The sequence below is a fragment of the Festucalex cinctus genome, chromosome 14, assembly GCF_051991245.1.
Source record: "Festucalex cinctus isolate MCC-2025b chromosome 14, RoL_Fcin_1.0, whole genome shotgun sequence".
NCBI classification, from domain to species: domain Eukaryota; kingdom Metazoa; phylum Chordata; class Actinopteri; order Syngnathiformes; family Syngnathidae; genus Festucalex; species Festucalex cinctus.
In genome coordinates this window covers 9286667-9312968 of record NC_135424.1, presented here as the reverse complement: position 1 = coordinate 9312968, position 26302 = coordinate 9286667, and the positions used below count along the sequence as shown (strand labels likewise).

At 40.5% G+C, this 26302-nt stretch overlaps 6 protein-coding genes and 1 long non-coding RNA gene across 12 annotated transcripts in view; 3 read left to right on the top strand and 4 right to left on the bottom strand.

Annotated features, from left to right (window-relative positions):
- The window catches only part of sar1ab (secretion associated, Ras related GTPase 1Ab), a 109352-nt gene extending 90773 nt beyond the window's left edge, over positions 1 to 18579 (top strand). The window contains exons 1-7 of one of the 3 annotated variants that reach the window (XM_077496311.1): positions 14493 to 15188; positions 16116 to 16186; positions 16603 to 16722; positions 16910 to 16975; positions 17080 to 17183; positions 17260 to 17391; positions 17679 to 18579. In XM_077496311.1, coding sequence (XP_077352437.1) covers positions 15091 to 15188; positions 16116 to 16186; positions 16603 to 16722; positions 16910 to 16975; positions 17080 to 17183; positions 17260 to 17391; positions 17679 to 17795 — 708 coding nt within the window. In that variant the 5' untranslated portion in view covers positions 14493 to 15090 and the 3' untranslated portion in view covers positions 17796 to 18579. Of the gene's footprint in view, positions 1 to 14492; positions 15193 to 16114; positions 16187 to 16602; positions 16723 to 16909; positions 16976 to 17079; positions 17184 to 17259; positions 17392 to 17678 lie in introns of those variants that run through there. The other 2 variants (XM_077496312.1, XM_077496313.1) reach the window with 2 other exon arrangements.
- rps24 (ribosomal protein S24) lies at positions 507 to 3762 on the bottom strand. 2 transcript variants are annotated; one of them, XM_077496314.1, is made up of 6 exons: positions 3663 to 3762; positions 3018 to 3083; positions 2713 to 2922; positions 2106 to 2219; positions 1122 to 1142; positions 507 to 587 (listed from the first exon to the last, which is right to left on the bottom strand). In XM_077496314.1, the coding sequence occupies exons 1-5, from the start codon at positions 3663 to 3665 to the stop codon at positions 1137 to 1139; spliced, it is 399 nt and encodes a 132-aa protein (XP_077352440.1). In that variant the 5' UTR covers positions 3666 to 3762; the 3' UTR covers positions 507 to 587; positions 1122 to 1136. The 2 variants fall into 2 exon arrangements, with proteins under 2 accessions (XP_077352440.1, XP_077352442.1); XM_077496316.1 differs by lacking the exon at positions 1122 to 1142.
- ppa1b (inorganic pyrophosphatase 1b) lies at positions 3662 to 14358 on the top strand. 2 transcript variants are annotated; one of them, XM_077496310.1, is made up of 13 exons: positions 3662 to 3745; positions 9082 to 9226; positions 10028 to 10241; positions 10804 to 10868; positions 11863 to 11916; positions 12462 to 12581; positions 12651 to 12737; positions 12818 to 12944; positions 13017 to 13144; positions 13580 to 13665; positions 13744 to 13819; positions 13904 to 13943; positions 14032 to 14358. In XM_077496310.1, exons 3-13 carry the CDS (start codon positions 10079 to 10081, stop codon positions 14052 to 14054), a joined length of 969 nt encoding a protein of 322 aa, XP_077352436.1. In that variant the 5' UTR covers positions 3662 to 3745; positions 9082 to 9226; positions 10028 to 10078; the 3' UTR covers positions 14055 to 14358. The 2 variants fall into 2 exon arrangements, with proteins under 2 accessions (XP_077352436.1, XP_077352435.1); XM_077496309.1 differs by lacking the exon at positions 3662 to 3745 and having other exon boundaries at positions 8721 to 9226.
- eif4ebp2 (eukaryotic translation initiation factor 4E binding protein 2) lies at positions 4841 to 9160 on the bottom strand. Its single transcript, XM_077496317.1, has 3 exons — positions 8837 to 9160; positions 6725 to 6904; positions 4841 to 6553 (listed from the first exon to the last, which is right to left on the bottom strand). Exons 1-3 carry the CDS (start codon positions 8967 to 8969, stop codon positions 6522 to 6524), a joined length of 345 nt encoding a protein of 114 aa, XP_077352443.1. The 5' UTR covers positions 8970 to 9160; the 3' UTR covers positions 4841 to 6521.
- LOC144001764 (uncharacterized) lies at positions 12096 to 19660 on the bottom strand. Of its 2 annotated transcripts, XR_013278583.1 has the most exons (5): positions 19125 to 19660; positions 17201 to 17304; positions 16883 to 16956; positions 16405 to 16440; positions 12096 to 13091 (listed from the first exon to the last, which is right to left on the bottom strand). It is a non-coding gene; the product is annotated as an uncharacterized LOC144001764 (long non-coding RNA). The 2 variants fall into 2 exon arrangements; XR_013278582.1 differs by lacking the exon at positions 16405 to 16440.
- On the top strand, positions 18858 to 22360 carry tysnd1 (trypsin like peroxisomal matrix peptidase 1). The gene is made up of 4 exons (XM_077496308.1): positions 18858 to 20126; positions 20801 to 20931; positions 21274 to 21459; positions 22006 to 22360. The coding sequence occupies exons 1-4, from the start codon at positions 19084 to 19086 to the stop codon at positions 22206 to 22208; spliced, it is 1563 nt and encodes a 520-aa protein (XP_077352434.1). The 5' UTR covers positions 18858 to 19083; the 3' UTR covers positions 22209 to 22360.
- A 2621-nt stretch (positions 22361 to 24981) lies between these two features.
- spock2 (SPARC (osteonectin), cwcv and kazal like domains proteoglycan 2) overlaps positions 24982 to 26302 on the bottom strand; it is a 32121-nt gene continuing 30800 nt past the window's right edge. Inside the window, exon 10 of the mRNA XM_077495730.1 lies at positions 24982 to 25712. Within this exon, the coding sequence (XP_077351856.1) occupies positions 25567 to 25712 (146 nt within the window). The 3' untranslated portion in view covers positions 24982 to 25566. The remainder of the gene's footprint in view (positions 25713 to 26302) is intronic.

Genomic DNA, 26302 nt, shown 5'->3' with positions numbered 1-26302 from the left:
ATACTCCACAACAGCAAATCTTCAGTAGCTTTGACAAGAGCTTCTGAATAAGATGTCACAAAGCAGTGGGTGGGCGGTAGTGCAGACCCACAGGAGAGAGCCATTCCCTGGTATTTTCATGGCTTAATTTTAACATTCTCTTGGGGTGTATTTCTATGCTAATTTGCCGAGAAGATCACGGGGCAGAGGCGGCAGTCTACTCGGCTCCAAGCGGTGTTCAGAAATGAGAAAAGGTAAAGTGTGTACGTAAAAGATTGAGCCTGGTGGTGGATTTATGCAAAGTATTCATCTGGGGTTTTGAATGCGTGAATTGATGATTAGGAAAACAGTGCGAGGAGGAAATACTTGTGGATGGTCAAGGGAGTCACCGTGTGGTCAATTTACGTATTGCAGATACCAGTGAAAGAGTCAAACAGGACCCGTGCATTACTCCGTCACAGAAGAAGCAGCTTTTAGGTTAAGCCACTTGGGCAAACAGTTTACAAGAATCCGCTATGAGAAAAATCGTCTTTTCTCCAAACTTTTATTCAAGAACAATATACAAGAACATCTTGAGCACGAGGACCATCCCTGGTTGTCTGGGCTCACTGGGGAGAGAGAGAAAGAGAGAGAGAGAAAGAGAGAGAGAAAAAAAAAGTTTACTCCACACTTGACATGTCTATCGCTTGTATCGGGTTATAGATTCTAGGTTATAAATTCCAAACTGATACTAACACAGTATGCTTAAAAACATTGTTACGCCTGTAACAAGTGTTTCATTGTGGTAAGAAAAAAAGTAAGCTTTGAGTCAAAAATACTCCACACTCACAAAAACAATGACGCTTGCGCTCCACTTCATTAACTAGGGTTCCAAAGCATAGTAAGCAAGTGTCTATTAACATTATAATCTATAGTGGGGATGCTCCAATAGAGCAACAAACAAAGGTTTGAGGCAGTGGGAGAACCTTTTACAAGGGATTTGAAACAACACCAGTGGGGGAAACACACCCTTGAAACAACACCAGTGGAGGAAAGAGAGGGTAAATCTACTGGGCAAAGTGGGCGGGGCATGCGTGGTACGAGTCCAGTGTAAGACTTTTGGATGTGCAACACGGCGGCACCCCATGCTGGCAAGATTATACCTGTACATTGACACCTCATTTCTGCGCATGTATTCCGTGGGAGGCAAAGTCGGGAACAAAAGATGGAATAGAATCATGTTAACATGTTGAAAGTTGCGGCAGAAAGTGTTTGTTGGGTTGAAAACTAAGCTACTAGTAAGGTTAAAACGTGACTTGAATCCGAAAGTGATGCAACAAGGATGCTTGAAAGTTTGGAAGTTTGAAAAGATTAGTTTTTGTTCAAACTATTAAAGCCTGATGCACGTCACACTTTACATAATTCGACTTGAAAAAAGCTGCCCAATTAACTTTTTTAAGCTAGTCTTAGAATGTGAGCTACTTTGTCAAATGAGTTTCAAAAACATTTTTATCCACATGCAGGTTTTAGCCCCGTTTGCTCGCCAAATAAACGGCACAGAGAGAATTTGGGGGTTGTGTTATACTTGAACTTAAGCATTTGTCAGTCATGTAATTGTTTTTATCACACCAGACACTGACGTCTTCATGCATCTAATTGCAGGATGCCATGTTGTCAAACGGATCCTGCGTCAAACGGATCCTGCTTTGTTGGCTTCCATGTGAAGGGCACAGACAAATGCCGGAGCTACAGCTATGTTTGCAATATGGCAGAACTGCTGAAAAAAAGAGGCTGGTGTTTTAGATAAAACTGATGCAGTTGTTTTATGGGGCAGCTCTTGGTTAGTGACCACCAACCCCAAGTGTGACAAATTTAATTACAAAAACAAAACAAAAACATGTGGACTTCTTTTAGGTGGATTGTTGCGGCGGGCAAGGGAGGGTTAGCTATTATCCAACACTGGAGGATTATGTGCATACAAGAGTTAGCCTGCTCTTGAACATTTACCTTCTATGGTTCCCGAAGAACATTTGACAGGGATGGAAGAATGACAAGATGAAGTTAACAGAAGCAGCTATGGCTATGTGCAATTCATTCAACTGTGCAGCATCTGAACTGAACTTTGCATCATTGAATGAATGACATACCTTTTTGCTGGCAGCCCCCACAGTGGACTTCTTGGTGCCTCGTACTTTCTTCATTCTGTTCTTGCGTTCCTTTCGCTGCTTCCTGGAGGTCTTCTTTTTCTCATAGAGACCATGCTGAGGAACAGATTTGGAAAACATTTCAAATGGAAGCAAAACCTACTGAGGGACATTCATTCCGTATTTCTCATAGAGCAAAAACTAGCCTGGCCTAGCTGAAGGACAGGATCTCCAACTATTATTAAATTTAAGCACAAAAGGCTTGTTTTCTCCATCATTTTCATGAGCTGAATTTGCAAAACAGCAATTTCAAATACTTTCTACACCCACGTTAGATAATCCAGCAAACTCAAGTGTGGCATAAAATGAATAGAGAGTGTGATTATTGCACCTTACAATTTAATCTAAATCGCAGGGCAAACGAGTTAAAATGTATTCTGACATTCACACTATTACCATGACATTCAGAAGAAGACGTGTTGACCAACCTAACCAGTAACGCCACCAATATGGGTGCTAATTAAAGCACCAAATTACACAGTCTTTTGAGTCCAAACAGGCTAAAGCAGAGAAATTCCCAAACAATTATCAACAAGCTTTTCAAACTCACCCTGGCCAGTCTGTATTTGGGCTCATTTTTCTTTGCGTAATCTAGGGAGTCGTACACCATGGCGAAGCCCGTTGTCTTGCCACCGCCAAACTGAGTCTTGAAGCCGAAGACGAACACGACATCGGGGGTCGTCTTGTACATCTTGGCGAGCTTCTCACGAATTTCTGTCTTCGGGACTGTGGCCTTGCCGGGATGCAGAACATCAACGACCTAGAAAGACAGGATTTGGCAGTGAGTACATATGAAACAGCCAGGTGTGAAATATTTGAGCGATGTAGGCACTTTGCACTTTTATTCAAATTTACCATTTGCTTCCTCTGAAGGAGCCGGTTCGTCATGAACTTGCGGGTCCTTACTGTAACTGTGTCGTTCTACAAAGAGGAAGACAACACTGAAGGTACGCCATTCAAGCAAGTATGGCACGTCACGTTATCTTCACAGCGGTCTAACATTTAGATTTGGAACGTCTAATTTTATTGGAACGTTGTCGGCCGCATGCACACATTACTAAGCAACTAAAAACTTTAAATATAAATACACAGGAGCTCAATACACAGTTCATTGCGAGGATGCTAACATAGCCTCCAAGACGACCCTGGATATATAAATTAGTAAATGTGGAAACGATGGCGTCGTAACTATATAAACACAAGTAGTCAGGACAAATATAATTAGGCAGATTAAAACAAAACGAAACGCAATAATAATAATAATAAAGATAGAATAAAAAAACAGTAATAACACGGTGTCCCTTAATGACTGATCATGTAGCTTAGCATTTGGGAAGTGCCGTTTAAGTGTCACAAAAACGAACACAAAACCGGTGATATCGGTGATTTTTTGCAGACTGGGACATAAACTATCACTTGGCCGTGACGAAATAAGTGACAATTAGACGATCGCCTGGATGATGAGTTGATTTTGTTTCTACTTCAGCCCTCAAGACTCACCATCTTGGCGGCGGCCTCGCTCAGGGACGTAGAAAAGGAGGAAGGACCTGCAGGCGACCGAATTAATGCCTGTCCGTAAATAGGTGAGTACCTACTGGATTTGCCTGATGGAAAATAAAATCAGGCCGCATCTACCCTGTCACAAAGAGAAATACAGCAAATAGCTGTGTGTATTATTTTAAATCCAAAATATAGGGGATTAAATCTTTAGAATTCAAATTTCCCATAAAGAAATTAATTTACGTGGAGGCTAATGTTGACAATGATTCCATCCATCTTCTTGCCCGCTTATTCCTCAAAAGGGTCGCGGACAATGATTCCTTTGTTTGAAATTGAGTAAAACAAAAACATATCTTTACTTTTCAGTCTAAAAAAAATAGCTGTTAAAATCAAATAAAAGTATTTTCATTAAATTATTTATTGCAAATCGTAAAGCTGCCGTTCTTCAGTCGTCCACCTAGTGGCAGTATGTAACCACTGACCTGCACTAGTTATGTGGAGCCAACTTTGTGATTTGAAGCTGGGGTAAATCCCAAGAAAGCCTCTTTATCGTGCCCATTGACAATATGACGGTACTTACTTGAAGTCGTGTCCCTGCCGTGCAAGGTCACGGCAATTGTTTTGTGTGAATAAAACGCTTAAGCCACAACCAAATCACACACATGCAGAGACAATGTTCATAATCATCAGTCAGTAAAGAACTGCACTATGATAAACCTTGGTGAAAGCCTGTACTTTTGCAGGTTCAAAGTACATTGGATTTACCGGTAATAATAATTTGCATCATAAATTATTAAAATTAGTTTCTACGTTGTATTGTTTAGTTAGTCAAGGATCCAGTTGACATACCTGTACATTACAAGATATGGTGCATTTTGCATGGTACCCGTACTTGTGTTCCCCCCCCCGTTGGGGTACATGGGGTTGATTTAAAAAAAAAAAAAAGGTGAAAACTAGAAAACCTGGGGGGAAAAAATAGAAAACTCTTCTCAAATTACGTGTCAATTATTGCTCACAAAAGTAAGATTAAAAATCTACATAAATAAATGTTTATAAACACAGTTCTTATGGATGATTCTTTCGCATACTGCCACACCTTAACAACCACCGATATAGTGCATTAATCTTGCTAAACATTACCACCAAGAAAATGTAAGTAAAATAACAGCACATTCACATTGTCCTTGTTATGGAACTTTTATTGATCTTGTAGCAAGAGCGTTCACTGGCATTTTGAGTTTCATGAAAAATAAAGTTATCCCAAATCAAACCTTGTTCCAAACCTTTTTTGTTGTTTTAAATCACAATTGTTAGCCCTCATTGTCCAAACAAACCGATTTTAATTAAATTTGAATTTGAGGATTTTGTTCCAAAAAGAAAATAAATAAAACGATTTGGAATGGAAAACAGGTATTTGTGGTGTATTGAGCCAAATGACTGCGATGCGATGTTTGCGTCACTCTTTCAAACTCCACATGTACAAACAAAAGCACAAAGAATCCATCTTCTTCAGTTGCTGAGTACAATGTCCAATGTTTACAGTGAAAAAATAAACATCTCTTTCGCAGTAGTACAAAGTGATGACTAGAACTTCATGTAGACTTATGTACTGCATTGCGTTTAAGTAAGGCGTGGGCACACTTATGTGACAAAAAAAAAAAGAAGTCATTACAGTAGAATGGATTAAGGACACTGGGGACAGTTTTGCAGATTATGGAATGGCACCATCAAGCTCAGAGACACTTTTGACAAATCTGAGGGTTGATTCCACTTCGAGTCACACAAGACCCTTAATACAGAAAACTGTATTTCATACAAATCCAAATAAATGCATACAACATATCTGGATCATTTCAAGTCTACTAAAAAAAAAAAGCTCCTCACCCACAAATTAACGTTGGAGTCAAACAATTGCCACATTAGGTCATAATATTCAAGTTAAGTATCAACTCGCTTCTTGCATCGTGGTTGCAAAATTAGGGGAATTTTCAAATAAGGACACTTTCCATGGGATGCAATGGGAATTTACAGGGATAACATTGATATTCATTTGTTTATGCAACATTCATATTGCTGTTCAATGACAGAATTTAATGAAAAACTGTATAATGTATAATTTAATTTCCAAGCTTTTTCTAGTGATAAAAGTAAATGTTCATAGCATAAAATTTCTCCCAACAATTCCCTGTTAATTCCTGTTATGTCTTTAGATTTTTATTTTTATTTTTTCAAAAAGTGTCCCGCCTTGAATATTTCCAAAATTTCACAGCTTAACTTCCCACCTCAAAATTTCCCACCACTTTTTACATATTCTTCAATATAAAGCTCTTGTCAACCAAAAGGCCTGTCTTGTACTATTTATCTTGGAGGGTAAAATATATTCGTTTGTACCTGACTGAGTGTACAATTTCCAAATTTTGCAAAATGGTGATCATCTGCACAGATAATATTGAGATAAGTCAGAATATTGGTCAGAATTGATGTGCTCTGTTAATGAGACCACAGCCATTTATATGTGTGTATGTGTCTGTGTGTGTATGCGTAATCATCACGCCAGCTCCCGTCGTCGTGTGGTTGAATTGTACAGCAGCTATAGAAATCTATTCAAATAAACCCACTTTCTGGCCCCTCCCCCCCGTACCAGACAGGAAACACGCTGTATCTCTGTGAATTTTACACATAGACACACGCACACACATACATGACATCCAGCAACAGCGAGGTGGAGAGCGAAAGAAGATGGCTGCCATGAGGGCCAAACAACACGTTTGTTTCTATAAGCCAAGCCACTGGCATGACAGGGCATGCCAGGTCAATTACTTGTTAGGGTTTTTCGCGTGTGTGCTGGCGGCCAGTCTGTCAGATGTCCATTTCAAACTGAGCGTCGTCACCTTGAACACAAATAACAGCAAGATATGAAGACATGCAATTGAAGAGTTAATTCAAAAATACAGGACAAGTACAGAAAGAACATGAGGACAAGTTCGGTAGGTGCTGCTGTTTTGGCTAGCAACTGCGCATGACAATAGCAACAGCGTGTATTTGCCGAAGCTGGTCGTTACCGTTCGTAGGCTTTCCATCGTGGTTGTTGACGTGGTTGTTGGCTTCATTCTTCCGGTTCTCAAGGAGCGTGTTTTGGCTGGTCACGCCGGGGATGACAGGCAGGTGAGCGGGCGGGGTCTGGGCCATTGGCGAATTACGCATGTCCAGCAAGAACTTGCGGTCATAGATGATTCGCGTTCCTGTAACGGGATACACAGGAAAGGTAACTTTCATATTTAACACATTCATCAGTCATCAACTTTTCGGTACAGGACAATGAGGACAGCGCAGGGGGCAGGACAAGTGTAATTTTTTTGTGCTCTAGCCACACCTCTGTTTACACAAAAGATAAGCACTTTTACATTTTGTATTCTGCAATGAATGTGACCTGAACCGTGACCTTAAAACCAAGGTACATATTTGTTACCTCCCTTTAGAAACCACTCTACCTCCCTATTGTGAGATAATAGCTACAGTAAACGAGTAGACTTGTTTTTAAACGTGTTCCTAATTCTCCTATTATGAAAAATGAAGCATTTAGGTCAGCGCTCTAAGACAAAATTTGAAGTGAATGTCCACACAAAAAAGCTTTTCTAATGCACTGGCAGCAAAGGCATTTATTCTTACTCATACAGTTGGTGTTAAATAAAATTAAACTTGCTGAACTATGATAACACTATGATGGTGTTTCTCACCATCATACCCATCAGTTTCAAAGACAATTTTCTCAGTGAACACCTTGACCTTGTACAGCAGGAACATAACGTAATTTTATCAGTGATCTGTTCTAGCAAATGCTTCAATCCAGTGCAACCAGTACTAACAAAATGTTCTGCAAAATAATTTTTATTACAGTCATGATAAGGATTTAAAGAATTATAACTCGCCGCAGTCTGCGATTGGCTGGCAACCAGTCCGGGGTGTCCCCCGCCTACTGCCCAGAGCCAGCTGAGATAGGCGCCAGCACCCCCCGTGACCCTTGTGAGGAATAAGCGGTCAAGAAAATGGATGGATGGATGGAACTCGCCGCAGTTCTGTATTCAACAATCAGTTAGTCTTACCTACCAATCTGGCTCGCCTTCAGACAAAATAGACAAAATTGCATAAAGCGCATATTAATGCAATAACCCTAATAATTGATGGCAGTGGTCAACAACTTTTTGTAAACAAAGGATTTGGATTTTGGTATTCTGTAACTGGTGTGGTGCATTTCAGTCAATTTGTTTGTGCTGTTTGACAAGAATGAGCACAGAATATACAAACTGACAGACCTAGACTGCTATGTTAGATTTCATGCACAAAGCGTGGCTTCACTTCCCACTAAGCGACAGAGTGAATGTGAATGTAACTGGTTGTCTGTCTCTATGTGCACAATTTACAAATGATTATTCATAATGAATTATATTAATCTATTTGAGGACACCAGTCATGTTTACGAGGTATGAAACAGCGAAACCTCAATATGCAACAATTCATTTCTGTAAACATCTGCAAGTGTTTGCGGTTTCAGATGATCCCTTCTACAATTTTACTAGGAAATCACAATGTCCCATTACTGGTGATCTGTTTTTAGGCACGGTCTGTGGGCTCACTCATGGGGTCCTGGCCCATGGGTACCATGTTAGTGACACCTGCTGCAAGGTGTGCTTGTCTTGTGTAGTAAAACAAGTATGAACTGGTGTATTTTGGAAAACACAGTAAAAGAATAAGCAGTTTGGAAGATGGATGGATGGATGGATGGATGGATGGATGAATGGATGAATGGATGGATGGATGGATGGATGGATGGATGGATGGATGGATGGATGGATGGATGGATGGAGCTGGTGTGTTACTGACTTACTAATGTTTTTGACCACAAGCTAACAAAATTCCTGAAGAGTGTTTGATAGATAACAAAACCGGATTTCATCACCTCGTTAAACGTCACAACCCGTGCGCTGCAAAGTAGCCAATCAGAGAGCAGCAACGAGGGAGGGGCGGGGTTAACATTGTTTTTGTTTTGGATGGTATGGCAAGCCAGCTGAAGGCCACAATGACAGCAGCAGCGGGGGTGTGAGTCTCAGTACTAGCATCTTTTTTTTTTTCTTGTTGGGTGAAAAAAAGAAAAAAAAATTAAAGAGCCTTCTTACCTCCGGGAGTGGTAGAGAATAAAGTGCCTCCAGGGGTGGTACAATAGTCATGAGGTAGCTGCGTTGTGTCGTTGATCAACACCGTCCTGGTCGGGATGGCCCTGCTCTCGCTAAGCTGACGACTGTTCGACATTTTTCGGCGCCGCTTCGGTGACTAATTCGGCCGCTACGGAAACTCGGGGTGCTTATCTCCCGACGGACGGTGTAAACCAGGGCCGCTCCCCGCTCTCTTGTGTCTTTCCAAGGGCTTTCTGGTCGCTCCTCGCGTCCTCCCAGCCGTCAGCGCTGTCCCCTCCCTCAGCAAAGCAGGAAGCAGGACGAGCAGCGGGCGGAGGTGACGTCAAGAGGTGCGGCCAAGAAGGCAACGGTGTTTTCAAAACTAATCTGCATGTAAGCTATTTATATTTATATTTAATTATTCCTATGTCGTGATAGTACGGTAGGTAAACGTACAATAATAAAACAATAAAAAAAATAATGTGAATACAAACACTTAAAGATGCATAATGGATGACTTCTTGCCCCGTAAAACAGAAGAAAACAATAAAGAAACTCCATAATATCAGGCATGTATATTTAACACATAATAAGCAACTCTGACATTCAATAAACACAATAATAAAACCTATAAATATACATATAACTCTATGCATTCAATTTAAGATGATGCAACTAATTCAGAGGAGCAGGCTTATTCCCCTTACATGGCATTCTAATATTCCAGGTAATTGTTTATTCTGTCGACTACAAAAAAATATTTATGGCAATTACGTTGTCTTGTACCAACAAGCTTCTTCAATTCTCTAATGTGACTGAGAGTTATGTGACTGTCCACTTGACAGTTCTTATTAGATAATTACATTTTTTAATGTTCTTTTGTTTTGCTCATGTAGAACTTGTTGCCAATTCAGTCCTGCGTATCCAGTCACAGTTTAGCTTAGAGTAAAATTATTTCCAGTCAGTATAGCGCCTGTACAAAGGATATTTAAATTATCGTAATTTTCATTGGGTAGTTTCTATTTTGGGTCAATTTAGGAGATGGTGTGAAATTTCAGGGTAAAATAATATCAATTAGGTTTGTTTTTCTTATTAACTATTAACAAAATGTCAAAACGGATCAAATTTGAGCCGAACATTACTGTTTTCCTTCTGAATCAGTACTGTACCTGTACTTCTCATGGTTCTTTTCAGTCAACTTGGCATTCTCCGACATTCCCTGAACGTCTCATCCGCGGTGTACGCATGCGCATTACTCTTCCGCCTGCCCTCCCGTCCTGTCCACCGCCTCGACTGACTCTTTCCGCCGCCATCCCTCATCCGAGTGAGACAAACCTGCACTTAATCATGAGCTTCACTGTGGAAGAGAGGGGCATCCCCAACTCCATGAGCTATCGCTTGTTCTTCAGTGAGTACAGTGGACATTGATTTATTATTTTCTTTAATAATTGGGGAAAGAAATGTTTGTCGTTCTCTTTAAGAGCTCGCGGTAACCTCCCACGTGTCACTTATTCATCGAATGTCGTCGTAAGGTGTCATCATCTTGGTGAAAGTTTCCCTTTACTGTGCACACCTTTTTCACGATATTATCACTGTGGTTGGCCTATATCACATTTCCATACTCAGTTGCATTAAACCGGTCTGTCGGGGTAACGACAACTCAAGTAGAACGCTTCAAATTTGGGGGCTGTAAATCGAAACTTGTGCAGCAATCGCGTGGGAAAATCTTCCAGGGTGGTTCCACACGTCATATAGTTGGGAAGCATAAAAGTTTACTGGTGGGGCAACACCCTCTGATTACAGGACGCTTGGAGAATGCATTGGATAGTCGTCTAACTCCACAGTAAATATTGTTGGAGGATGTGTTCGTCTCAGCGGTCCAGTGCTATAAAGAATAGCTATTAAAAAGCAGTGCTTGAAACTATTTCCTGTAAATACAACAATGTTTTCCTGCTCCCATTGTCTTGCAGAGAATTCCGAGGGGAAGTATATCTCGCCATTCCATGACATACCAATATATGCCAATGAGGCACAGGTACAGTAACACCTATCTTGTTAAGTCACGTTCAAAAGGAGACATTATGCATTTATGACATGTTAAGACATGCAAGTGTCTTAATGACATGCCTATGATGTGGTTTTGTCAAAATGCCCCGTGGATCAAGAATAATAGGACACTTACTTTCTCATGTATTGCTGAAATTAGGCAGTTTTGAGGGGGTGGTCCTTCCTCATGCACGTGGAACACTGGGCATCCTCGCCCTGACATTCCCGATTGGCTTTTGTTACCATGACAACGTAAAGTGGCGCTAGGTAGTGGCTGCACGTTGAGGCTAAAAGAGCGGGTGGATTATTTTCCCTCATGGAGGCAGTACTTCAACTCCAAGATACCGAATTATACATGTCTAGTATTTAGTATGCAGGTGCATTTAGTGCATGCGGCAAACTATGATTCTCCCAATCGTGTTGTCAACTTTACTGATCAAAGAAGTATTTGCCGCCTATCAGAAGCTAATGCTAATCAGTGCATCCAAATAAAATCAGTGCAGCTCTTCCTACCTTTTTGGATTTGACTTGATAGTGTTTCAGATGACTGAGCTTCATGATCATTGGTGTGGGGTTGGTTATTATGTAGTGACGTTTTGCAAAATTCAGAACTGGCAGGGTTCATATTCAGAAATAGACAGATATCTAAAAATGTAATGAAATTGTGCACTTGATGGGCAAGCAGGCACTCCAGAGACCCAACTATTTGCATACAAGCAATCACTGACTTAATTTTCTCTAATATGTCCTTTTAAAGTCACATTTTAATGTTCAAATGCTCTCATGCAGAGTTGGCGACCCGTTGCATTGCATTACGTAATGTTTTCCAGAACGAGTGAGGTCATAGTCTATCGAGTCTTGATATCTCCTGTGGCTGGCTGTAAAGAGTCTGTTTAAATATCATTACAGTAGTAAAATTGTGTATAAAAAAAAAGTTAGAAGGACAGAAAGCAAATCAACATATTGAATTTCTGTCTCTTCAGAACATCTTTCACATGGTGGTGGAAGTACCAAGATGGACAAATGCAAAGATGGAGGTAAGAAATGTAACCATTCTGGTTTTGCGTTAATTAAAGTTGTAACTGTGAGGCAGATTGTTCTACTAAGCAGCAACCAATGGCATATATGTAAATAAAAGTCTTAGCGAGACATTTAAAAATAATTAAGGAAAAAACACACACATTCCATCGAGAATTTATAGACATTTTACAGGAAGTTACAGATATAATTGGATATTGCAAGTTTGTCTAGCATTTAATAACTATTGTGGCAGATGTCATATAACAAAGCAAAAAACAACAAAAAAAGTCAAAATTAATATGAATTAAATTCAAACAAGTGTTTCTCTTTCCTTGTTATTGGAGGATGTTTTAGTTTATTCAAAGTTAATTGTGTATGCAATATTATCAAACTGCGATTTATTAATCATGGCATTGTGACTGTTCAAGAAATTACCACAACAGTACAACTTTATACATGTACCGTACAATTCTTATACAGTAGAAATACACATGTTGTAAGGCAACATTGTAGCTCATATGGTGAACAAAGTGAGCATTAACAGCTTTGCTATTGTCTGCAGATCGCCACAAAGGATCTCTTGAACCCAATAAAACAAGACGTGAAGAAGGGCAAGCTGCGCTACGTCGCTAATGTTTTCCCACATAAAGGCTACATATGGAATTATGGAGCCATTCCACAGGTCAGCGCATTTTCTCTATACACATCATTTTTAAGCAAAATTGTGTTGATTTTTCTCATGTTGTTTTAGACGTGGGAAGATCCAAAGCACAAAGACAAAGACACCGGCTGCCATGGGGACAACGACCCCATTGACGTCTGTGAAATCGGCTCCAAGGTATGTACAGTTAAAAGTCCATTTTTAGCCACTGTCGAATGTTTGTGTCACATTGACAAGTGCGCACGCGTGCCGCTCAGGTGTGTTCCCGTGGCGAGGTGATCAAAGTGAAGGTGCTCGGGGTCCTGGCTATGATCGACGAGGGCGAGACTGACTGGAAAGTGATCGCAATCAACGTTGAGGACCCTGAAGCCGATGAGCTCAACAGTAACCATTACTCGCTATTGAACTTGTATCCTCTTTTTCCTGCATTTTGACCTTGTTTCTCGCCAACTTTAGACATCAGTGATGTTCAGAGGTTGAAGCCCGGGTATCTGCAGTCCACAGTTGACTGGTTCAAGAGATATAAAGTGCCTGACGGGAAGCCAGAGAACACATTTGCTTTCAATGAAGAGTTCAAGGACAAGGTCTTGTTTTTTTTTTTTTTTAAACACTTATCATTTAGTCTTTAGTTGTGCAGGTAAAAAAAATATGACTCGACAACTATCTTAGAGTAGGTTAGTGATCGACTACGGCACTTTCCGACTTACGTACATTTTTGGATTGCATTGCATCCATCTGCTGTTGAATAACTACATAATTTCGCTATGAGGAATTAGGGCATACAGTAGGCTGTACACATTTTTGAAATGGTACTAAAATAAGTTCTAAATACATGAAAGGGGCTTGGAATTTCAATGAGTGCCATTTAAAAAAAATATATATATATATTTTTTCCCCCTTTATTCAGGGCTTTTTAATCTTATTAAAATTTTACCTAAAATTAAAATGTAGTAATTATATTTTTTTGTTGTTGTGTTTAGCTGCATTAGTGACTAAATGATTTTCTGTTTTGTTTTCAGGACTTTGCCATTGATGTCATCAAGAGCACTCACAACTTCTGGAAAGCTCTGATTTGCCAACAGGCCGATGGTGGTGAACTGAACTGGTAGATAAATTGTTGCATAATATTTATAAACATCCCGGCTGCGCTTGTTAATTATTATTTTTTCCTTGTAAAATACAGCAAAAACACATGCATCTCATCCAGTGACAGTCGTTTATGCTGCTCAGTGGCTGAGGCAAAAGCTGCTATCGGTGATGTAAGTCAAACATTTATGGTAAAAATTGCATTATTGTGTCCATATTATCATCGGATTCTTTTTTTTCCTTTTCTGTATTTACAGGCATGTCCTTGTGAAAAGGAGGAGCCTATCCCATCATCAGGTAGCATATTGATAACAATGTCTGGGTATACTTCATTGAATTTTCTGAGTGAATGTGTGGTTTTAATCTGCCGTTTCTTTATTTACAGTTGATAAATGGTTTTACTACTAATGGACAAATGGGAGAAGAAGGCGGACGTTTCATCTGTCATAGGCTTATTTTAAGATGATAGGAACTTTTGTAACAACATAATGAGACATTGCAGGTTTTTGTCAGGTGTCTGTCTTCATTATAGAAATGTGAGCTGTCTAGAGAGTCTAGTGATAAGGAAAACAATAGCATTTAATTCTTCCCTTATTTATCAAAAGCTTTTCCTACACACAAAGTGTAGGTTTAAAACTGACACAGGTACGACACCTATTAACGTGTGCTATGTAAGATACACTGAACTGCTTTAATAAAGCTAACCCTATGAGTGGGATTTTTTTTTTAAATAATTACACACACGCCACCCAGTGTTCACTTACAAAAATACATTCACTTTAAGTGTAACGCTGCATGTTTGTGTGTTCGTGTGTTTTATCGTTTACTAATATTTTGCCATTTTTGCGGCGATCAATAAGCTAAGAAAAATACCGTGTTGTGTGCTGCAATCGGTGTGATGCTGAAGACTGAAAATGACAACCAATAGTAACACATTTGAAACTAATTTCAGGGGAACACATTTTAATGTATTCATTTGTGCTGTTATTTTAATATAAGCAAAAAAAACATTTTCTTACGATTACACAGTAATCTTTGCTTTTATTACATTACTTCATTAAATAAAAATCAGAAAGGAAAAAAAAACATTAGTAATTGTTGCATCATAATAGCTTAGCAGAGTAGTTTAATAGAAGTTTAGCAATCTATCACTCCGCACTGAATATTTTATTGTGAGCTTTAATGTTTTTCTGAGAGTATTTTGTTATTTTGTACTACCACAGTGGTTTCATGTATCGTGAAATTTTTCCTCAAAACTTTATTTCAACAATAATTTACATAATACGACAAACGATAACGCATTACATCGGAGCTGTACCAATAAATATAGATAATACGTCAAAATATTAGCGGACTGCTATATCGCAAACAAATATTTATATTTCGAGAATACGTCCCATAAGCAAGGCGGTTAACGACGTGAGTTAGCAAACAGGCTAGTGCGATGACGTACTTCCGGTTAAGTGTCAAACTTGCGTCGTGCCACTGCTTTACAGCTGACGAGACAGGCGGAGAGTGGGATCATAAACAAGTTGAAACAAGGTAGGTAAGTTATTTATTAACTTTCACTTGCTAGCTCGAGTTACCATAATTATGTCCTATTTTACGACCCGACTCGAACTTTGGTTCATCTTTCTAGACTTTTCTGCTCGCATGTTTACTTAAAAGGTTACAGTATTGTTTACTTTGGGCCGGTTAAACGTTTGGTACATCTGTCCCCTTGCGATTACCAAAAGCTGCCTGTCTTCGTGAAATATTAATATAAAAATGCTTCTGTTGATCAATTTGTCACTGCACATTAAAATCCACCACGAATGTTCTTAAATATGAAAATGATGACATGATTACTGTAATCTTAATATGGGCGTTCTAAGCTATGAGGACTTTGGCGAAATTTGAAACAAAACTGGTTCATTTAGTGACATTTTGTTCTAAGGAGGCCTCATATGCAGTGCATTAAGTCCATCGAGTTGCATACAGAGTGACAGGTGTGGGTGTGTGTGAGAGTGTGAAAGGGAGACTTGTGGAAATCAGATCAAGTGTCCTTGCCACAACTTGTCATAATAAAAATAGGCCGGTGATGATCAGCGTGTGTCTGTCTGAGAAGGCAAACTAACAAAAACTGTGTTTTTTTTTGTTTTTGTTTTTGCTTAGAGATGCTGAATTAATAACATAACTATTGCTAGAGCCTTTTAACAACAATCGCAGCTCTAATAAAGTGCTGTACTTTAGATGGAACATAAAACATAATTTACAAAAAAAAAAAAAAGACTAACAATAATAATCATTAGTACATTCTTATAGCTTACACATACCAGCAGTATTTTTTAAGGCTCAAGAAGAAAGCGGCCTATGGAGATTAAGAAATACAGTCAGCAATAGTTCAGTAATTGAAGCTCTTTTTTTTTGTTTTTTTGTTTTGTTTTGTTTTTTCATTGTGTGTTTAATCTATGCTTATCTGAATTACAGGCAGTCCAGCACCATGTCTTTTATTTTTAACTGGATCTACAGAGGCTTCAATGGTGTCTTGCAATTGTTAGGTAATGTACAAATGGAGTATTATTTTTAATAATGCCATTCTATACAGTGGAACAGATGTTGAAGACAATTTGTTATGCTTCCCGTTTGTTCAAATTAAGGGCAATTTTCCACATTGGGTATAATTGAAAGTGAAGTAATCTGTTCTGTTGCTTGTTATAAAACATTTACTAAAAATACAGGTTGTTTTAAGTCATTTTCTAATATTCCTAATGCTCACCCAATTTGCCATCACCGTTCTCCTTCTCTGATGGCCCTTCCATGTAACAACAGAAGAAGCCAAAAAATGAGCAAAAACCTGAAGTTGTACAATTTAAATAATGAACACGACATTTTAAATTTGAAGGTTCCACTGTATATTTCATACAAGTCAGTGATCATAAAACTGATGTTTCCTAACTTAATTTATTATGTGCAGGACTATACAAGAAGTCTGGCAAGTTGGTGTTTCTCGGGTTGGACAATGCTGGCAAAACGACACTACTGCACATGCTCAGAGATGACAGGCTGGGCCAGCATGTACCCACGTTGCACCCAAGTAGCTACTTAGCGACCTACCTATCATCATCCATCCATTAGTTCATCCATCCATAGTCATTCTATCCATGCATCAATTCATCTTCCAACCTAGCCAACCTCCACCCATCACTCTATCATTCGTCTATCATCCCTCCATCCATCCTTTCCAATCAACTCACATGCCACTTCTTTATGTCTGTCCACAGCATCTGAGGAGTTGACCATCGCTGGAATGACTTTTACCACATTTGACCTGGGTGGTCACACACAAGGTAAGGGAAAGAGGGATGTTGTTTGGACAACTGGCAACTTTGGACTAAATATGTTTTTATGAATAAATATATATTATTTAAAAAAAAAAAAAAATCTGTCTTAGCACGACGCATCTGGAAAAACTACCTCCCGGCCATAAATGGTATCGTCTACATGGTGGACTGTGCTGATCGTGAGCGGCTAACTGAGGCTAAAGTGGAGCTGGATGTGAGTTTGAACCTCACCTTTCTTTGCCTTCACATCATACATTCATGTTACATGACTCCTCTTCTTCTGTGTTCAGGCGCTTTTGACAGATGACACCATCTCAAACGTGCCGGTTCTTATCCTGGGAAACAAAATCGATCGCCCGGAGGCCATCAGTGAGGATGTGCTCCGAGGGACGTTCGGTCTGCATGGACACACGACTGGAAAGGTGACCAACATGTGACATCAACATTGAGCAAAGATTATTTATTATTTTTTATTTTACTTAACTTTTATTTAGCTAGTTATGACAATGAAGAACATTCTCATTTGCAATGGCAGCGGATTAGCACTAACATGTATATAATAGCATTTATCATTAATATGGCTGTTTGAAAGCCCTATATAAATAAACTTGATTTGAGTTGAGTTGAGTCACATATAAATATCACTAACAAAGAAGATACTATAAAGTCCTTTCTGCCTTTATAAAAGAAGCTTGTTTCTCTCTTTTAGGGCAAAGTGTCACTTAAGGAGCTTAATTTGAGGCCAATGGAGATTTTCATGTGCAGCGTGCTGAAGAGACAAGGATATGGAGAAGGATTCCGCTGGCTGTCCCAATACATTGACTGATTTCATGCAAATTGATCCAATTTTCAATACTGATTTACAAAACAACGCTACCTGCAATCAAAGAAATATTGTATCTACATACTTTTATAATTTTGACCGTGCCAGATCTGGGAATGCAGTATTCTTTGCGAGAAGAACATCATACCACAGCAAGTCAAAGATAACTTACTGAGTGTCGTCGCCAAGGATCCTCATGCTGTGTATTTTTTACCTTTGGGTGCCATAGAGAAAGTGTCATCGACAGCGAGTCAGTTTCTGACCCGCTGCTTATTTTTAGCAGTCGGTGTTGACTTACAGCGAAGGTCGGTTTGTTTAAAGTTTTGCGGACCGTGTTAAGACACACACTGGTGTCACTGAAGCACATGTTGAATTGTGTATCACTCACTTGAAATTGGATTGGGAGGTTTTGGGGGGCTATTTTTGAAAACAGGGTTTACTACTAAAAGTGCAAAGTGCTTTAATTTTTTCTTTTGAGATTCACAATGACAGTGCAGTGTTATATAGCTGAAGTTTATGATAATGGTGGTGTGATGTGGACAAGACTGGAGTACTTTATGATTGGTAGCTGCTCACATGCAGTGATATGAGAGTACTTCCATGGTGGTGCTTGAAAGCAGGGTATAACAATATATTTGTGAAAATAATCGTTGACATGTTTTAAAATATTATTTGTACATAATTATTTATATATTTACATCACAGTGGTCAAGTTAGCTGTGAAGCTATTACAAAAGATGGGTCAAATTTTTATTGCAGCTGGGTCCGAATAAACACTTTCTACACACATCTTGCTTCTTTTTATTCATATGTTAATTAAAAAAAGAAAAAGAAAATCCAAGCAATATATAATTTCATACGATCATTATTGTATTGTACTTTGTAGCAAAAAATACATATTTTAATATATATTACAGAAAATACATGTAACCTAAAATATTCAATGAAAGTTTTTTTTTTTTTTTTTTTTTTTAAGGAAACGCACTTGAAACTCCGCCCTCTTAACGCCCATCGACTGCCTCTAGCCAATCACAATCAAAAGTAATGACGTCACGTCCTGCGAGTCTGAGACCAGGAAGTTCTCGACTAGTGAAGTAACAAAACCACTTGTATTTAATTTCAAAACGTTCGGGTTCATATTGATCATGACGAGTCTGCTTAAACATTTCGGTATGATGGTTGTTTTGACACAAGTCGGTGTATTTTTCTATGTTACATTTCAACGTGTCTTTCAGTAGTTAAACATTGTTGAGCGCCAACATGGGCAAAGTTCATCAACAAGGCTAGCATCATGGAGGTACAAGACGTTGAGATGTGCTGTTGTGTTGTTACCTTGACGGAGGCTTTTTCTGCCCGTGCGCCTCTAAGCTGTAGCGCTGTTGTCATCCATCCTAGCAACGGATTGGTGATATGCACCGGACTGCTGTTTTTTCGTTTCATTAAAGACGAAAAGTCCACTTATGTTAGTGAACGTCGCGTCCTGTTACGTCACAACTTCCGCGACAAACTTAAAATAGGCGTCAGCTTTGCTTCTCGGAGTCACGTGGAGGCTAATGTATGTGGAGTGAGTGGAGTTTGTCCGTCTCGCAGAAGCCACAGGACACATCAGCATGAAGCTGAGTTGCTGATGCTGGTCAACTGCATGGAGTTCAAAAACACTTTCCAGGCACTTTTCCATAAAGCTGACCAGTGGCGTTTCCATAGCGACGAGGATGACGACCTGATCCGAGATGCTGAATACCTCTGCTGGTTTGCTGTCCTCAAGGTGGACGAGCCACATCTGGGTGCCATCTCCTGGCGGAAGAGCTCATCTCTTCAGAAAGGCTCCCCTGTCGTCGCCTGCGGCTCACCGTTCGGTTCCCTATGTTCAGACCTCTTCAATGGCACTGTGAGCCGGGGCATCATCAGCAACCTGGCAGGCAAGGACAACACCGTCATCCTCACAGACGCCCGCTGTTTGCCAGGCACGGAGGGCGGAGGCTTGTTCGTGATGGAAGATGACTCCCTGCACCTGGTCGGTGTGATAGTGTCTCCGTTTGGCTGGAAGGCCAACGAGTGGATCGGACTCACGCTTGTCTGTTCCATCCAATCAATCCTCTGGAACGTTGTCCAATGCGACAACATTCCGGATCCACTCCAAGATGTCTGTCTTCACCCCGCAGAGGTCTTAGCGACCAAAAAGTCCAATGCAGATCAATACCCGAATGTGTGCTTGGTGGACAGCGGGCAGCATTGGGGATCGGGGGTCCTTGTGACCTCTGAACTTGTTCTAACCTGCCGACATGTCGTGAATGGGAAGTCCACGGTCGCCCTCAAGTTCCACCACGGAGACAGGTGTTGCACTATAAAGCTGATTATTTAAACCTAAATGACACTCCCCAAAATATACTGTAATTACTTTTATCAATGCAATGTTAACAACGTAGATGTGATGTTATTTTTCTTAAGGGACTTCAACACAATTGTCATCTTTTTGGTTGTAAGTTGTAACACCACCACTGGGTTGAAATTATCGAACAGAATGTGCTTTACATGCAGACTTTCGGCTTTAATTTCATGATATTTACATCCAAATCAGACAAATGGTGTGGGAATTACACCACCTTGAATGTAATGGGACAAGTAGCTCTTGATCCGCTCCATGGCCAGGTGTATTATTCCCTCATTCCCTCATTATCCCATTTTGAAGGAGAAGATAAAAGGTTGAGAATTCATAGTCAAAAATGATGAGAATTGTGTCCATATTCGAATATTTATGCACCTGACTCTAGGTTTAGCCAGCTGAACTTTGATGATGCCAATTACATTCTTAGACAGGGCTTTGGGACCATCTTTTTGCATTTTAGGGCGTTTAATCTAAAGAGCACAAACTTTTTGTGTAAATAACTACTAATAAATTCCACAGAAAAAAACATGATTCGTTGAATTTGAGAATAGTGCCAACTGCCAAGAATATGTATGAAAAATGAAATGTGAATCTCTAATGTTAATGTTTTTATGCGTCACAGAGTCCCCGACAGTGTCGGCGACGTCCTTTTCTCCACTCAAGCGTCGTCGCCCTATGACATCGCTGTGGTGCGGTCCAGAAAATCAATTGTGGACGTCGTCGTCCCTCATATGGCTCACAAGTTCAACACAGGTTTGCTAGTGTAGCTGCTCAATGTATTGGGTGTCACACATAGACAATTGAGTGACAATGACGAGTTATTGTTTACGTGAATCTTGTAAAAATCATTTTGGAATGTTATTTGTTACTATATTAACCCTCAATCATTACAGGATATACGTTCCAGACCTACCCACAAATCTTTAATTATAGAGGGACCAAACATGTTTTTATAGCTGTAACCCTCTCACATGCTTTAAACTCAATAAAACACACTTTTTAGATTTATTGCTATTTGCTGAAATTTCAATAAATAGCTATAAAGTGTATTGCCCTGTATAATGAATGATTAATATTTGCTGTCTTTACCCACAGGTGAATCTGTGATGGTGGTGGGTTATGGCGGGCTTGGTCGCTGGTGTGGCCCGTCGCTGACCTGCGGCGTCCTGTCAAAAGCCATTGGTCAACGCCGCCGTCCCATCATGCTTCAGACCACCTGCGCAGTTCAGGCAGGCGCCAGCGGGGGCGCTGTTATACGTGCGTCCACGGGAGAGCTGCTTGGTAAGAAGCCTGTGATTAGAAAACTGCAAAAATGCACTCTGTACTTGTTACAATTTGCCCCCAAATATCTTTACAATAGCATTTTTAGTTGAACATTTATGATGGAAACATTTTTTAATTAGTAGAGTAACACCTTAGCTGTTAATGACAACTCCTGCAAGCCTCTGGCCAATAGTTTTTCAACACGATTCAGGTTTGAATTTCCCACCCTCTGTTTGTGTGATGTCATGAGCGCGTTGTGTATGTGAAGAAGCGAAAATGCAGTTTTCTGATTGTCTCAATAAAAAACAAAAAAACAAACAAACAAACAAACCCTAAACCACTCAATGGTTCAACCTAAGAACAAACACCAATATTCCACCAGATGGCAGCAAAGTAATAATTAATTGTATTACTTTTGCCTAACCACAAAACCAGTGACTCAAGTACTGGTTAAAAAATGGCAAAATCCACAAATGCTAAATTGAGAATTTACAGGTGTTCACTGTACCAGAAAAATACAATAATTGTTACTTCAGTGACAAAACAATGATATTGTCGTTGCAGGCATCGTATCCAGCAACACGAGGGACTTGTCCTCCCAAGTGACCTACCCACACCTTAACTTCTGCGTTCCAGTCAGCGTGCTGCAGGGGCCGCTTCTTCACTTAAGTCGGCTCGGGGACGTGAGGGCGTTCGACTTGCTGGACGCCGCAGATGAACAAGTGAAAAGTGTGTGGAGGTTGCAAGGTACACAAAGTAAACTCTAATTGTGATGAAAACCGCAAAGCCAGAAACGGTACATTCTGGCAGTTTGATAGATGCTTTTTAAATTGTGGAAAAATGTGAATATGTCTCCTTTCAATCGTTGCCTGTACAGATCAGGTGATGAAAAATAAAAGGTACTCCTTGCAGCATGTTACATTTTGTTGTATTATCATTTACAGTATCGTCGCAACAATTTTCTTATTGAGTTGACAGTCCATGTCATGGTAGCTTATAAATGAGAGTTTGGAAACTTGTTTCCTCAACCATATGTTTGGATTTTCCCTGCCGTTCCTTTTCCGCCGAGCTGGAAACATGTCAGCATATTAAAGCGCTCAAGTAATAATTGGCTGACAGGTTGCACAGAATGATTGGTCCCATTGGGTAACAGACACTCAGACATCTGCTAGAGGGGATCGCCTGCTCCCAGCACAACACATTTTGAAGTTCTCGGCCACGAATCATCCCTGCGTCACATATTTTGGATACTGACGGATTCAACAGTATTATATAAGGCGTGACTTCCAAGCGTGACTGTATAACTCCAATTTCACATTTTATGTCAGCATACGCACTGAATAGGGATGCAACATGAGCGTCACGTTTCACGTCATTGCTTGACAAGGAAAACATGCATCCCTGTTGTGACTCATTTTTTAATCAGTAAGACCCCCCAAAATATATATATATATTTTTTCCAGTTGTTTTTTTTTTTCAGTTTTTTAAGGGATGAAAACACAGAATCTGACAGTTCTGCGTGAACTTTTTCACATTATTATTATTATTTTTTGGTGACATTTAAAAGTGATTTATGGGTTTAAGATGTATTATATTTGTAAAACAACAAAATCTCAAGTATAGCCATCCATCCATCTTCTTCCGCTTATCCGGGGTCGGGTCGCGGGGGCAGCAGCTTCAGGAGGGAAACCCAGACTTCCCTCTCCCCAGCCACTTCAACCAGCTCCTCCGGCGGGATCCCAAGGCGTTCCCAGGCCAGCCGAGAGACATAGTCTCTCCAGCGTGTCCTGGGTCGTCCCCGGGGCCTCCCGCCAGAGGGACATGCCCGGAACACCTCCCCAGGGAGGCGTCCAGGAGGCATCCGAACCAGATGCCCGAGCCACCTCAGCTGGCTCCTCTCAACGCGGAGGAGCAGCGGCTCGACTCTGAGTCCCTCCCGGATGACCGAGTTTCTCACCCTTCTCACCGGGCCTGCACCCATGGGGCCCGGCCGGGCACAGCCCGAAGAGGCAACGTGGGTCCCCCTTCCCACGGGCTCACCACCGGTGGGAGGGGCCAAAGGGGTCGGGTGCAGTGCAGGCTGGGTGGCAGCCAAGGGAGGAGACCTTGGCGGACCGATCCCCGGCTACAGAAGCTGGCTCTTGGGACATGGAATGTCACCTCTCTGGCAGGGAAGGAGCCCGAGCTGGTGTGCGAGGCCGAGAAGTTCCGACTAGACATAGTCGGACTCGCCTCCACACACAGCTTGGGCTCTGGTACCAGTCCTCGTGAGAGGGGTTGGACTCTCTTCCACTCTGGAGTTGCCCACGGTGTGAGGCGCAGAGCAGGTGTGGGCATACTTATTGCCCCCCGGCTCGGCGCCTGTACGTTGGGGTTTACCCCGGTGGACGAGAGGGTAGCCTCCCTCCGCCTTCGGGTGGGGGGACGGGTCCTGACTGTTGTTTGTGCATATGCACCAAACAGCAGCTCAGAGTACCCACCCTTTTTGGAGTCCTTGGAGGGTGTGCTGGAGAGCGCTCCCTCTGGGGACTCCCTCGTCCTGCTGGGGGACTTCAACGCTCACGTGGGGAATGACAGTGAGACCTGGAGGGGCGTGATTGGGAGGAACGGCCCCCCTGATCGGAACCCGAGCGGTGTTCTGTTATTGGACTTCTGTGCTCGTCACGGTTTGTCCATAACGAACACCATGTTCAAGCTCAAGTATAGCAACAAACAAAAATTAAAAAAAATCTTATAATTCAGAAGATGACTGCTGAAGTAAAATGTTACATAATAGTACAAGTGAAAAGTCATAATCACATAATTAAAATAAAATGATGAGGAAAATATCTAATATGAGAATAAAGTACGTTTGCACCAAAATGTGTTGTAATTTTATGAGAATACTTTTATCCATCCATTTTCTTGGCCACTTACTCCTAACAAGGGTTGCGAGGGGTGCTGGAGCCTATCCTAACTGGCTTCGGGCAGTAGGCATGGTAAACCCTGAACTGGCCGCCAGCTAATCACAGTATGAGAATATTTGAATAATTTAAATAATTGAATTGTAAAATTAAGATAAAACAAATTCACCATTTTATGTTCTAATATTATTATTTATTTTCCCAAAATAAAGTTGTAAATTATAAGAAATCTTACACAAGAATGAAGTTACAATATTACGAGATAAAAGTCAGAACTCTGAGAATAAAGTCATAATAGGATTAAAAGTTGTAGGATGGAAAAAAATAGGATCGTTCAGTCATAGGTAAAAGGTTGTACTTTAATAGCAATAGTCGTAAAATATTTTTTTAATTAAAAAAAAAAGCTGTCATGTTTAGAAAAAATAGTTAAATTACTTAAAAAAATATGTAAAATAAGATTTTTTTTTTTTGTTCTTATGACTTTTTTTTCTTGCAATTTTAGTTGAATTTGCATAATATTGCAACTTTTATTTCTTACCTTTACAACATTTTCCTTCTTTTTACTGTGTCCTTGGGAGCAACTGGCAGCATGAAGGGAATACGTACACCACACAAGATATTCAGACGAAGACTCCAATGTACGGTGGCCAGCTGTGGCCACACACACTCACGTTTATTGAATGCTTATCATTTCCTTTTTTTTCTTTTAATAAACACAACAACCGACCCACACGACGATACGATGTATACTTGTCGCCTAAGCAAAGAGGAGCCCTCGGCAGAGTGCGTGGCGGCAACCTCGTTTTCTGGTACACAACGTGACTTGACGTTATTTACAAGCTGCGGAGTGACGCGTTAAGAATGAGACAGCACTACTGTCACATCAGAGCTGAAGCGGATGAGATGAGGACGCTCATGTCAAAGTCAATGTTGTCCTCGGTATAGTTTCCACTTAAAAAAACAAGACAAAATGTTTCTAATCTAATGAAAGCAACAAGAGATGGTCGGCCATTTTAAACTACTGCTCAAAATCTCCTAGAAATAAAACGTACGTACAAGAGAATATAACATAGATTCACAAATATGAGGGACAAGCTTTTTGACTGCACACCCCACGATTACTGCTAGTGATATGTTCCCCTTTCAATATCCACCTTGGGAGTTTCCTCCGTTGTTTGTGTGTGTTTGAACATGGAGGCTGCAAGGACAAACGCTCGACCCTTTACCAGATGTAGCCCTCGTCATCCGCCTCTCCCGCCTCGCCCTCTTCTTCCTCGGCCTCCTCGGCGGTCTCCTCGCCGCCTTTCTCTTCCTCGTCCTCCCAGCCCACGCCGCTGCCAAAGTCGCCCGAATATGCGGCTTCATCGTCTAAGTAGAGAGAGAGAGAGAGAGAAAGAGAGAAGCAATTGACCATCATATAAATGACTGCTGAGAAGAAACGAATGATGCCCATTGATTTAATGCTTGAAATGATCGATAACTATGGTCAAGATAAGCGTTTTGCAGATATGGCCAAGAAATACTGGCACAGGAGTTGTGCCAGTGAAGCTGAAAGAGTCGATAAAGGTTTTAACACCAACCAAAAGTGTTCAAATAATTTCTAAACTACAGACGTTTGTCCATTAAAGGAAGGTGAAAAATAGCACTCTATGGTGAATAAAATGAAGTAAAAATATAGCAATTAAGCAGAATAATTTATTTCTCAATAAGTGAAGGTACCACTATACCGTAACAGTTCTATACATTTGATGCATTATGCACACCTACACAATCTAACCAGAGCTGTTTCAGAGTCTGCCTGAAAGAAAAATAATGCCCTGAAAAGTATTCATTTCACTAAGGAAATTGTCTTTGGATGCTGTAGTGTACTAATGTGTTTCTATTTGTAACCGACCTAATTATGCTTTAATTGTATACAGTTGATGCTATACAATGAAAATGTAAGGTTTTATATGAAT

Coding starts and splice junctions, on each gene's coding strand:
- tysnd1 (XM_077496308.1), top strand. CDS start 19,084: ATGGAGGTACAAGACGTTGAGATGTGCTGTTGTGTTGTTACCTTGACG. Junction 20,932..21,273: donor GGCTCACAAGTTCAACACAG/GTTTGCTAGTGT, acceptor CTTTACCCACAG/GTGAATCTGTGATGGTGGTG. Junction 21,460..22,005: donor GTCCACGGGAGAGCTGCTTG/GTAAGAAGCCTG, acceptor TTGTCGTTGCAG/GCATCGTATCCAGCAACACG.
- ppa1b (XM_077496310.1), top strand. CDS start 10,079: ATGCGCATTACTCTTCCGCCTGCCCTCCCGTCCTGTCCACCGCCTCGA. Junction 12,582..12,650: donor ATTATGGAGCCATTCCACAG/GTCAGCGCATTT, acceptor ATGTTGTTTTAG/ACGTGGGAAGATCCAAAGCA. Junction 13,666..13,743: donor GATGGTGGTGAACTGAACTG/GTAGATAAATTG, acceptor TGTAAAATACAG/CAAAAACACATGCATCTCAT.
- eif4ebp2 (XM_077496317.1), bottom strand. CDS start 8,969: ATGTCGAACAGTCGTCAGCTTAGCGAGAGCAGGGCCATCCCGACCAGG. Junction 6,905..8,836: donor ATTCTCTACCACTCCCGGAG/GTAAGAAGGCTC, acceptor ATCCCGTTACAG/GAACGCGAATCATCTATGAC. Junction 6,554..6,724: donor CGATGGAAAGCCTACGAACG/GTAACGACCAGC, acceptor TTTGTGTTCAAG/GTGACGACGCTCAGTTTGAA.
- rps24 (XM_077496314.1), bottom strand. Junction 2,923..3,017: donor TCCTTCAGAGGAAGCAAATG/GTAAATTTGAAT, acceptor CTGTCTTTCTAG/GTCGTTGATGTTCTGCATCC. Junction 2,220..2,712: donor CCAAATACAGACTGGCCAGG/GTGAGTTTGAAA, acceptor TCTGTTCCTCAG/CATGGTCTCTATGAGAAAAA.